This window comes from Xiphophorus maculatus, chromosome 22 (assembly GCF_002775205.1).
Source record: "Xiphophorus maculatus strain JP 163 A chromosome 22, X_maculatus-5.0-male, whole genome shotgun sequence".
NCBI lineage: Eukaryota > Metazoa > Chordata > Actinopteri > Cyprinodontiformes > Poeciliidae > Xiphophorus > Xiphophorus maculatus.
Genome location: NC_036464.1, coordinates 8,799,445 through 8,811,921, shown reverse-complemented (window position 1 = coordinate 8,811,921; position 12,477 = coordinate 8,799,445). Strand labels below are relative to the sequence as shown.

Genomic DNA, 12,477 nt, shown 5'->3' with positions numbered 1-12,477 from the left:
CTTACTCTTTATTATCTGTCATGGTTTGAACTATTAAATAGAGAACAAGATCAACAAACCATAATAATACTGAGAAATAGCTCCTTATTTTGAAAAAAAACCCCAACCCAAAACAATAATATAAAATAAAAGCATGAATCTTTTATCGCATCACTTTATTGTGTTTGATCATGCCATTAAATCCATATCTTAGTTTAGAGTTTCCAGATTTAGATCCTTAATACAACCTTCAGTCTTTCTTTCTCAAAGCAGAGAACAGATGTCCAAAACATGCAAATGTGTCCTTTTGTCTGCTTCACTTCAAAACTCCTCTCCCAAAGTAGAAAAATATCAGACTAAATGGAAAACAGAGAGCAGGTTCGCCTGCCTTGGACACAGTGGTGGACATCAAAGGCGTAGCAGAGGATCCCCCTTCAGAACAGCAGCTACATGCCATTGCAATAAGTGCAGTGAATTAGGATGTGAAGTTCAAAAGAGGCTGGTGCAGGCAGGCCTTGACACCCGTAGTGTGGCTTCGCTGATGTTTTAATGTCAGGACAAACCATGTGCCACTCTTCTGCTGATGCTGAAACTTGTTGCCTTGGCATTACCTGTCACTTTGTTTGAGTACCTGCTTGGAGCTCATTCCTCAGAGGTAAAAAGTAAATTTAAATGTAACAAATTTAAATCTTGTTGAAATAATAAAAAAAGGGAAAGCAAAGCCAGTGATGTAATGTAAAATAGTGTTTTAGGTAGCTGTGTTATCACATAAAAAGTCCAAATTTTCTTCTAATGATTAATAATTTGAGCTGAGAGTCTCCGATAGTACTACATGTTACAGCTTATACTTTCACAAAACTTTACAGTGACTTTCCTTAAACTTGGAGATTACTTTTTAAAACTTTTAGTGTCTTGGAAATTTTATTATACGATTAATACCTGGAATTTACAAGGTATTTTCCAAAAACTTAAAGGTCTCTTTTTTTTTTTAACTTGTCAGGTACGTTCCTGTTACTTAGTGGTTATTTTCCCAGAACTTAGATGTTTCTTTCAGGCACTCATCAATGCTTTCATGGATGTTACTGATTACTTTCACAGAGCCAACCAGATGCTTTTCTCGAACTTACAATGTATTTTAAAATAAAATTCCTGGAACTCATTGATTACTAAAGTTCTAGGAAGTACCCTATATGATCCAAGAAAATACCTGGTCATTTCTGGTAAAGTTATCAGTAAACTGAATAAACATACATGACAAATAACCTCCAAGTTTGAGAAAAGTATGTGGTAGGTTCCAGGACAGTAATAAGTCTTATGAAAGTTTCAAGTTCTGAAAGTAAGTTTTGAAATGTATCAAGTATGTTCCCTAAACATTTTCTATAAGTTCTGGAATGGAAACCTCTAAGTCCAGGGAAAGTACAGGGTGTATTATGTAATGCTACCCTTTTTTATTTCAAGTTCAAGGTTATATGTGCAACGTGCAAACATTTTAAGCTGTCAGAAAAGCGCCTGAAACAAAAATCCACAAATATAATATTCCCTTTGAGCTTAAATTCTTATATTTCCTCTTCGAATACAAAACTTTGAGAAGCTTAATGGCACCCATCCGGAAGACATTAGTGCATCCTAATGCTTCGTATCAGGCCACCTTTCAGCTTCTCCCCCAGATCTCGATGGAACGGTGCATTACCCTGGCGTCACAGATTTGATGATTAAAGAAGCTGTTCCTTATTGTTTCTGGCTGCAGGAGCCATATGTGAAGTATTGACTTACAGAACAAAGCGATCAAGCAAAGAGCAGAGTTTCTTTCCTCCCTGTTTGTCTTTTTTTTTTTTAATTCCTTCCATGTTTAAAGTAGTTCTACAATGCTATCCTGAGAGCTCCGCATCGTATCTTTATGCGAAATTGTAAAACATTATTATGTTGTTTATGGAGATAAGAGCACAGTGTCTCGTTCTGAAGAAAAACAAGCTCAAACTAGACCCAGCCTGACACATTGTGAAAACACACATATATCATCCATTTATAATCCTTCCTGTCTTAATCAAATGATTACCCCATGCCACGAGAATTCAGGGTTCAGCACTAATTGGTAGGTTAGGTTTCTGTTGGCCCAGGTGCCGCATACTCTGCATGCTTACCTTCGCAACTGTTGAGCAGCCTGCGTGTGCATGAGCACAGTGGTCTTTAAAACACCGACAATTAAACTGTTTGGATTCGGCGAATATATGCAGTCTCACCACAAAACATGCTGCAGCACCTTTTTTATTCGCTGGGATTCAACTATATGTCAAAGAGGTAATTGCAACCTGATATATTATTTGCAGCAGGACTATCATTTAGAGTGGAAATGAAAGTTGTGTCATGCTGAGACTTTTTAAAACAACATTTCAGTATGGTTGTGAGTACTGAAAATAATCATGGATTAGGATGTTTTAAAAGCTACTGCATAGAGGCTCAAGGCTTCAACACACATGTCAGGTGGGTAATCAATCAACTTTATGATTCACCAAGCTTTCAATGGCCACTTTTTCTTTTCAAAAATAAAGAAATCGGCAGGGAAAATAACGTAGCAGCCAAACAGTAACAATATATGGCCTAATATTCACTTTTAGAGCCAGAAAACCTTCAAACTCTGAAAGTATAAAACACCTATAAATTGCAATTAACACCTGGTTCAGACATAAACAGAACATTTGAAATTATGCCCATCTAAATCAGAAATACACTATGGCATGTTGTCTGAAACTGCAATATTAATTTCAATTAATAAACACTCTCTTCAAATGTTCTTTTTTCATTTGTAGCAATGAAAATTAACAGCGACAGCAACATGTTTTTATCTTAGTTTCTAAAGGGAAGTGAGACCAAGGAATGAGGGGGCATTTGACTGCAGCTGCTGAAGTTTCTTAACTTCTCTGAATCCACTACATGTGTAGCCCTGAAGTTACTTTTTACAGCCACAAGACATACTACTGAGAGAAAACTAACTGTAGACACACTTTAAATGATGAGACGTGTGCAAAAAAAATGTTTCTACAACTTCAAAGCTGTAGTGAAGCAAAAGCTCATAAATGAAAATACGGACAGCTCTGTGGAAAGCAGACTTTCAGCTGCTTCTATCCACTACTATTGTGTTATACACAATCGTTGCATAGTTTGCTTATACAAAATATTCCGGTGTTAGTAGGGAGTGCTCAAAACAACAGGTATGTCAGAGAAATAATGCTGGTCAGAACTGGTGCAGAAACTGCAACACCTGTTAAGATTTTAAAATTACAATTTTGTCACAAAAGTGACACAAAGTACTTTTAGGGATAAGGTACTACCTACCTTAGAAAATGGGTAGGGATCCCATTAGTCAGGTTTTTAATCTACAAACAAACATTTCAACCAATGTTCTCTTTCTCACAAGATAAATTCATATAAATCTTCACCTTCTGAACTTAAATTAAAGCTGCACACTTTGTGTTCACTATTTTCTTCTTGGTTAGCTGTTGTGTTATGTGCTAATACCCATGTTTGATGTTTCAAACTTAACATCTTTACAACAACTTTAAGCTTACTTGCTTATTTTCTTTTCATAATTTTTTGACATCTCACTGTTGAAGACATGGATCATAGTGAATATACTAGCATCAGCTATGATCCCTTTTTAAAAAAGCATTGTGTTGCTTAAAATAATACAAAATAAATAGTAAGTAAAATAATTTATTCTTGAATAATTATCAGTGACAGCATTTTTAAAATTGACAATAATGTATAAGGAACAAAATATATTTAATAAAAAATACATTAAGAGAAAAAGTTCCAAACATTAATTTAAAGACATATTGACACAGTTGTTTAAATATGTTTTAAAACGCTCTTAATTCTCAAAATAAACTGATCTGAGAGCCTTTTACGTGGACAAATGCTAACACAGAATATTTTCCACATTCCTTTAGGCTAAACTGGTCCCTGCCGTGCTTCTGCAGTGATTTTCTGCAAGTGCTCAAAAACAAACGTGTTAACAAATAAATTTAATTCAAAGGAGCAAAAACTGCTCTTCTGTTGAATCAGTGGCTTGCAACAACATCTAAAAAGCAGCTGCCAAACATTTGTCCCCTCTTCTGTGCATAAATTATGGGTGTTACCCTAAGATATGTGTTAATGAGTCTGCACCGGGAGAGACACTTAGTTTCGACACTGTGAAGTCAAGGTGCGATACGTCACATCAGCTGTCCGCCTTTGCAGGCGTCAGGAAAAGCGGAGCGTTTCCTCCGTGAAAACTTCAGACAGAGAAGGTCTCCTACTTCGTTCATTTGTTGCAGCACCTGAAGAAAACAAGGTTTCAGAACCTTTTCTAAACCTTTATTCACAGTTTAAAATGAAACAGCCACTGTTGGTGGATTTCTCTGTGTGTTTACCTCGTCCAATATCTCTCTGGTGTGCGAAGCAGACAAACAGAAACGAGCTCGGGCCTCTGTGATCGGGGTAGCGGGAAAGCCAACCACTACAACTCCTATTTTCCTCTTCAGCATTTCACGAGCAAATGCCCTAGGTAGCAATAAAAGAAATGTGGTAACCGATTAGGTATTAATATCAATAATACCAGTCTCATAATATACTGGTATGTAGAGATGCATCACATAGAAGAAATGTGTCTGCCATTTCAGTTTTGCAAAGAGCAGTTTCACATTCATGGCATGCTAGAGCTGCACAATGAATCACAAATCGTTGCTGAAATGTACTTAATATGAAGATCACAAAGAACTGTCTATACATCAAAAGGTGTTAGGTAATTATTGAAGTAGCGGACAGTTTTCAAGTTTAATCTTAGCTTTAGATTAAATGTTGAACTTTGTGAATAACCAGATTATGCTACGTGTATAGGTGAGAGTTTAGGGGTACTTACACCACTTTGCCTGGCATGTAGAGCAGCACTGGAACCACAGGGGAGTCATCATCGCCATAGATGATGAAGCCCATATCCTTCAGCTTGGCCCTGAAGTATCTGGTGTTTTCTGCCAACTGGCGGATCCGTCTGATGCCTCCAATTAAAACAAGGACATCACCAGATGTACATGAGTAATGCAACAACTCACTGATTTTTTCCCTGAACACTTCCAGTTTCCCCAGTGGGGAACAGCGTTAAGTGTGTCTTCCTTGCAGTGGCAGCAGCTCCAAGGAAAAACACAAGGAAGGAAGAAACAAACACGAAAATCAGGTTGGACACAAAGAAGCAAGAAACATAGAGGAAGTGGGACATGAGGACAGAAGGAAACAAGGCAGGAAAAAACAATACAAAACTGAAAAGGAAGGAAAGAAACAAGAGATGAATGAAGGAAGCTTCAACAAAGGACAGTAAGGAAGGATAGGACTGAGGATTGATGGTAAAAAAAAAAGATATAAATGAAATACATAAAAAAGAAATGAAAGAAAGGAATGACCTGAGGGGAAGAAGTGACACAAGGAATAAGACAAGGAAGAGGGAAGAAGGAGGAACTTGGGGGTTGGAGGGGGTGAAGACATGATGAAGTATCAGAGAAAAGGAAAAGAAAGGTGTAAGGAACGACACAGTTGGTAGGATTGGGAAGAAAGTCTGAAAATATGAATATTTTTTTCAGCACTTTTTTTTTCTCCATATTTATCCAGACCTGGAAAACACTGAAATTGAGTTACACACTATTTTAGACTGTTTGTGAACCCTCTACCCTTCCCCATAAATTTGCCATGATCACAACTGGGCTGCAGCAGCAGCAGATGGTTCAGTTTTGTCTGCCTGACAGCAGGGTTTACACACACGCTTGTTGCCAGAATGAGGGCTCACAAATTAGTTATGATGGATTTCGCACAAAATTATTGACTGCCAGTGGAGCTTAGCCATGACTGAGACTGAATATAAACAATGCGTAAGTATCACATGCACAGGATTTCAAGATGACTATATTAGAAATCACATCAAAGGAAGCAGAGGCGGTCTGCTCTGCTGACCCCCTCCCTGTGTTCCTGAACAATGTGAATCGCTGGGGAGCCTGCTGCTCTGTGGCTGTAGCAGGGCTTGGCATGAGCCGGCCTTGGATCCCAGCTCTGTTTCCCTCTGATTACCTGGGAACAGATTGGCAGTTCTTTCAAAGAGATGTAAGAGAAGCACTTTAAATCCCCTTATCTCAGCAAAACAAGAGAGAAAGAGAGAGGGGTGGAGAGGAGAGAGAGAAAACATAGCGTTCGGACATCTGCCAAAAAGCACGGGCCTCATTTTGTAAATTGCTCCTCTCTGGTAAGATAGAGGCCAGGGAAGTCAAAAGCCTGCTGCAAGACACAGAAATCATATAAGAACATGTGACTAAAGCAAAGCCTAACAGGAAAGGAAAAGATGAAGAAGAAGGAGTAGGAAGAACTATTGGAGGTGTTTCATTGTATGGTGGACCAGGCCCGGCGGCATGGGCGGGCATTTCCCACCCACAGAATCAGATATGCCCCCCTGGACTGGAAGCTGTTCTTTGTTTTTACCTTAGAGTGGCCAACTTTCTGTTACTCCTGTTGATTTGATACAGTAGGGGCTTCTGCACTTTCTATATATGTGCTCTCTGTCCCTTTTTTCAGTCGTTATCCATTGTTAACAAGTCGTGACGTGTTTTTCCGAGGCCGCCTTTAAAAGCAACATGAATGCTAAGATGCTCACGCTGGGTTTACACCTGTGCGGCAATAACTGAAACCTTCTGTGCAGAGTTTTTTGTGTTACACTCACAGAAGCAAACCAGCAAAACACAAAGAACTTTGCACAGTGTTCCCCCCAAACTTACCAATTGAGTTGAATAATGCTGTTGGATGCAGGTAATGTTAGCTAAAAGATGACTAGCTAATACCAATACAGCATGTTAAGCTGGTTAACAAGTATCCTATAGGCTACTGATGTTATCTATGTTCAAAAGTGTGTAGTACTGATTACTGCACTGTACCTTTTTCTTTTACTTGAGTAATGGTATTATTGATACGTAGATTCATTTAGCCTCCCCCCAAATAAGCCACTGCCCCCCTGCTGAACTGGTTTGGAGTCGGGGTTGTGTTGGACGCTGTAGCTGCAGCGCTGAGCTCCCTCCCTCCCCTCAATAAGACAGGTCAAGACTGATTTCTCCACAACAGCTACGTCAGAGGCAAGGCATGTCTGATTCAGAGCCAGATAAAAGTTGCTCATCTTTGTATGAACCCACAGTATACCTCAACCACAGCTTACTCGGCTTTTGTTGCTAAAGCGATTAACCCATTACAGCACTCTATCATTTTTGTTTTAATGTCCCACACAGTTTACGTCACGACTGCCTGTTTTCCCTACAAGACATATGCTTAGGGCCCTTTAAATGTCACTCATTTACCATTACTGTCAGTATTTCTTCCTTTTAATGTCTCTTCAGGAGAACATCTACACAGAAGGTACTTACTTTAACTAGTCTCTTCCCTATTCTTGTGTCTATTTCAATTGAGGCAGCAACTTTTCAGAATTCATCACAACACTTAAATGAAAATGCTCATAGACTGCTTGATCCCTCATTCCCTGCCATGGCAGACCCGTGTAATTGCTTCCACATTTTCTGACAAAGCAGCTGTTAGTGTTTTCCTGCAGGTCCAACTCCTAATGCAAACGCTGATAGTGACCTCCTGATCTGGCTTGCTGTTTGTTGCACAGAAAAACGCATAATTGCAAATGAGAAGAAGAAGAAGAAGAAGAAGAAGAAGAAGAAGAAGAAGAAGAAGAAGAAGTGAGATCTTTGTGGACAGCTATGAGGGCCCCCAAAAAGCTAAACTTTTACTAATATACTTTTCTTTCGGTAATATGCAAATTCACAACTAAATTACACAATCTAGACTCTTCTTTCCTTCTAAGAATTGCTGAATAAATATCAAGCAATATTGATGAAAGGTTAACATTTACAGTTTCTTACAAAAAAAACATGACTCATCCTCCATGTTACAGCCAAAAAACTTCACTGTTTTTTATTAGGATTGTCAACCACAGACCGACAAAATAATGGAGAATTGACAAATGGAAGGAAAAGTGTGGCTTTAAAATGTTTTTAGATGAAAACCTTTAAAGTGTGTCATGCATGTGTGGTCACTATTCTTAAATACAGCTGCTCTGTGAAGGTCTTAGAGGTTTGTTTGAGAACATTAGATAATAAACAATATAATTAAGAAGAGGGAACACAGCAGACAGAAAGCTGAGGAGACGTTTAAAACATGGCTAGATTACAAAACAATATTCCCAAGCTTTGAGTATCTCATGGAGTACGGTTAAAGCCATTTGAAAAAGAAACAGTAAAGTACAACTGAAAACTTGTTTAAGTGTGATAACCTGCTGACAGGGCAACTATTAATTGTGCACACCATATTTTTCGCCCTCATGGCATTGTGACAATAACAAAGTTGCATTTGAAGGGAAGCCAAACAAGTATTGTAGTTTTCATATGAAAGGGAAAGAGCTAGGATGTAGAAGTCTAACACCACAAAACCCTAAACACACCTAACTGACATGGTAAAACACGGTGATAGCAGCATCATCTAGTGGGGATGCTGTTTTTCAGAAGAGACAGGAAGGCTGACCAGAGATAAAGGGAATATGGACGGAGCTAAATTTTTGGGTTTGATTCACTAGTAAAGAAAGGTCTAATACTCTCATATTCTTACCTTCTGTGGTTCCATCTTTTCCCATGATGCACTTCATGGCACGCATGACCTGCTCTGTTATTGCAGGGGACATGGCTGAGGCGTATACTGCACTGTGAGAATGACTGCGCAGGTACTCCACCAGTTCCTGCAATGGCACACAAGCAATCACATTTTAGCACTAGGAAAAGTGTGTATTTTAGTCCCAAATACAGTACATACATAAACTTTCAGTTGTGGAGTCAGATTACTTGTAGTTCTACCTTTTAGCCACTAGAGAGAGCTCAAATCTACTCAACTTCTGAAAAGTAATTAAAATACATCAGATCCTTCCTTTGTCACTAGGAGGAACTTGGCACCTACTCTAACACGGCTCTGGAACCTTTCCCCCTCTCCAGCTCCTAAACTGAGAAGGAACCGATGACAAAATGAGCCTGAATGAGGATTGTCAGGCTCATTATTCTGAAATGTCAGCAGGAGATTAATTCTGCCAGTGGCTGACAGGGGAAGAAGCAGAATTTCAGGGAACTGATTTGGTTGAGGCCCCTGGAGCGAGAAGAGGTTGGGTGCGGGCCTGCAGCCGTGACGGGCCCCTGCTCAGCGGCTGCGAAGTGATGACACACAGCCGGAGATGATGTCTGGCCACCATTTCCACTCACCACCATCTGTCCCCACTGGGCGGCAGCGGCGGTGGTGGCTGAGGTTTCCTCACACACATGGAGGGAAGGGGGATTTCAGTGGAAATGTTCAAACGAAAGATAGGAGCTCTGGAACAACCTGACATCTGTTTTTGTTTAAGGCAGGAGATTTTCACAGCTTTGTGGTCCCAGAGGATTTTAGCGCAACCAAGATAAGCCAGTTAGGAGAACATGTCTGAAATCCATCTCATGCCTGGGGGCAACCAGTGACAACTCAGGGTGTTTCCGAAGCCATACAGCGGTCACAGTAATGGTGTGGCATACTTATTCAAAAAACCACAGAGTGGGAACATTGCCAGAGCTCCTTGTGCACGTGCAGCGACTTTTCAGCCACTTTAAACCACTTTAATGTCCATAACTGAACCAGCCTCACTAGTTATCAAAGTCATGCTAACTCTATCACATATTAATAAAATAAATTGAAGAAGGAATTGCACCTTTCTAAGATGTTTTGAACTCCATCTTAATAAAAAAAGACAATTTATTTTAATATTTGTGGTTAATATTTGTAGGAAATTTAATATTTCAGTATTTACCAGCTCAGTTTACTAAAGATTATGGAAGAAAATCACATCTAAAAGGAATCAATGATTGCTCAGTATTAATATTAGTTATTATAGACCTTCATGAATTACATCCATTAATTTTCTATACTTGCTTGTCCTTGCAGGGTTCTGGGTGCCTGCTTGTTTGTTTTGTTTATTTATTAGTGTAATTTATTAGTAACCAAAGTGGTTACTAATCTTTCTGGGGTACAATTGATAAAATACAAAAACATTCATACAAAATAAATATTAACATATGATATGCACACGATTAATCCCACATCACATTTTACAAATTACATACAGCAACCTGGATTAAATAAATACAATTCTAGTTTGCTAGAATTCTAGAATTTAATTCAATTCTAGTGTGCACACAAGAATGTGTGCTTTTAAATCTGATGTTTTTAGGAAATATATTAATTTCTGAATTGCTCTGTAAACTGTAGATAACAGATTTTTTTTAAAGAGTTTTTCTCAGCACACTTTACAATTAATTTAGGCTCACAAGAGTATCTGGTAAAATATGTCTATCTGACCTGAATAAATACACTTTTCACAAAATGATTCATCTTTAGCAGTGATTGAATGAGGGTCAGGATAAACCCTGGAATGGTCACCAGTTTATCACGGGGCAACATGGAGATAAAAAGGACAAATATACACACATACACTCCAACCTAAGGACAATTTAGAGAATCAATTGCTCTCACATTTATTTTTTTGGACTGTAGGAGAACGCACAAGGAGAACATGGGATTCAAACCCAGGGAGCAGTGCTACCAACTGCATCATCATGCAGCTCTACCTAAATAACTCTCAGCCCTGCAGTATTTGCTAAATGAGAATTTGAATGGAAAGGGAGTTCTTTCCTAAAAGAACTGAGTTGCAGGATTGGTTTGGATCGCTTTTCCCATGAAAATTACATGCAGTGTTATATCTGTCTAATATTAAAATTAATTTTCTATTCTAAAACATTTAATGTGACATAAAAGCCCTGTGTATTTAGCGACTTATCCTTTCTGAGTATGGATCAGGTTTTGCCAAAAGGGTAATTGAACAATGCTTTCTAAACACACTGTTGAAGTGAATTATAAGGAGCTTGGGGTGTATTTATTTTTGGTTCTCTCATAAAACAGCTAAAAGATGACTGTTTTCCAGAACACATGTGCAGAGCCTTTTCTTGGTCAACCCGTATCCACTTAACACAGGATTTGGGGCACTTCACCACAACAACAAATATGCTTTCTCTCTCTTTTCCTGCCTTTTTCCCTTTCAAGAGTTTACAACAGCCAGCTGTCAAACCAGGCAGTACGTTCATACTTCAAACATCATCATGCTTGTTAAAAATCATCCTGTTAAATCTGGAGCGCAGTTCCGATGCGTGCCACAAGAAGGGGCTGGCCCTCTGCCAGCTTTACCTTCTTATTAAGGCAGAGCAGGACTGAGCTAACATAAGGCAGGGAAAGGAAGTGTCCATTTTTAAGAGCTTAATTCCAACAACAAGCCTGTTTCCTTGCTTTCTAATCAACAGCCTCGAAACCACTGTGGTTATGTACTAAAGTGTACTTTTTAATAGAGTAAAAGCGGATTAAAAAGGCTCTGAGTTGCAGCTTATTGAACATTTGTTGAACACATGAGGCCTACAAAAAAGTCGTTGTTATGGAGTTTGTATTATTCACTCCCATCTGTTTTGAATACCTGCTGCAAATAATTCTTAAAAATTCTAAATAATTTACATGACTTACTTTATCAGGCTTTGAAGCCAGATTAGTGGTGTTAAATAAATTCAAGAAAGTGTGGGCTAAGCTATCTGATTCTCCGTAATGAGAACCAATGGCTATTGGAATTGTTTCAGTGTGATTAATCTCATCTACATCGTAAAATCTATCCTGACCCTATTTGCATCCAAATGGATTAGCAACCAGTCTAATTTCTGCTTGTGTGAATAATAGCATGTTTACTGCACTGTTTCCAAGCTCTCTCTTTTTCATAGGTGGACCATAAACAGCTGAAATGGTGAGGATGGATGAAATGAGCAGAGGAAGGTGGAACAGAGCTCAACAGTAACCTTTCTTCCTGCGATGTAGCCTCCAGCTGCCCCGAAGCTCTTCGTGAAAGTCCCCATCATCACGTCCACATCAGCAGGGTTCACATTAAACAGCTCGGTGACTCCCCTCCCCGAAGGCCCCACCGCGCCAATACTGTGGGCTTCATCCAGGTACAAATAGGCTTTATACTTCTTCTTCAGGGCGATGATTTCAGGCAGTCGCACAACTGAGCCCTCCATGCTGATAGGAGAGATTCACAGAAAGAGAAAACAGGAATTCAACCAGGTGTAAACTTTAGAAACCAAATAATTAGTGTTCTGTGAAAAAAATCCAACTGGACTCTGAAGTCTTATATTAGAGTTCAGATGAGATGTTTGCATACACTCAAGTAACTGGGGGTATGCAAGTATGCATTCAGACCATTTATTTTTCTGTGTGAAGTTTTAAATTACTTTTTAGATTTTTTTAAAATATTATGTATTGACTGGTTTATTTATTGTTCATTTTTGTAGTCATAGCAGCACCTATATTCTTTTGATCAACACATTTTTATTTTTA

At 38.8% G+C, this 12,477-nt stretch overlaps 1 protein-coding gene across 1 annotated transcript in view; it reads right to left on the bottom strand.

Moving 5' to 3' along the window:
* Positions 1-3,770: 3,770 nt before the first annotated feature.
* Positions 3,771-12,477, bottom strand: part of sptlc3 (serine palmitoyltransferase long chain base subunit 3) — a 31,691-nt gene continuing 22,984 nt past the window's right edge. Inside the window, exons 8-12 of the mRNA XM_005795212.2 lie at positions 11,940-12,159; positions 8,647-8,773; positions 4,877-5,012; positions 4,389-4,518; positions 3,771-4,295 (exon numbers count right to left, since the gene is read on the bottom strand). Of these exons, the coding sequence (XP_005795269.1) occupies positions 4,191-4,295; positions 4,389-4,518; positions 4,877-5,012; positions 8,647-8,773; positions 11,940-12,159 (718 nt within the window). The 3' untranslated portion in view covers positions 3,771-4,190. The remainder of the gene's footprint in view (positions 4,296-4,388; positions 4,519-4,876; positions 5,013-8,646; positions 8,774-11,939; positions 12,160-12,477) is intronic.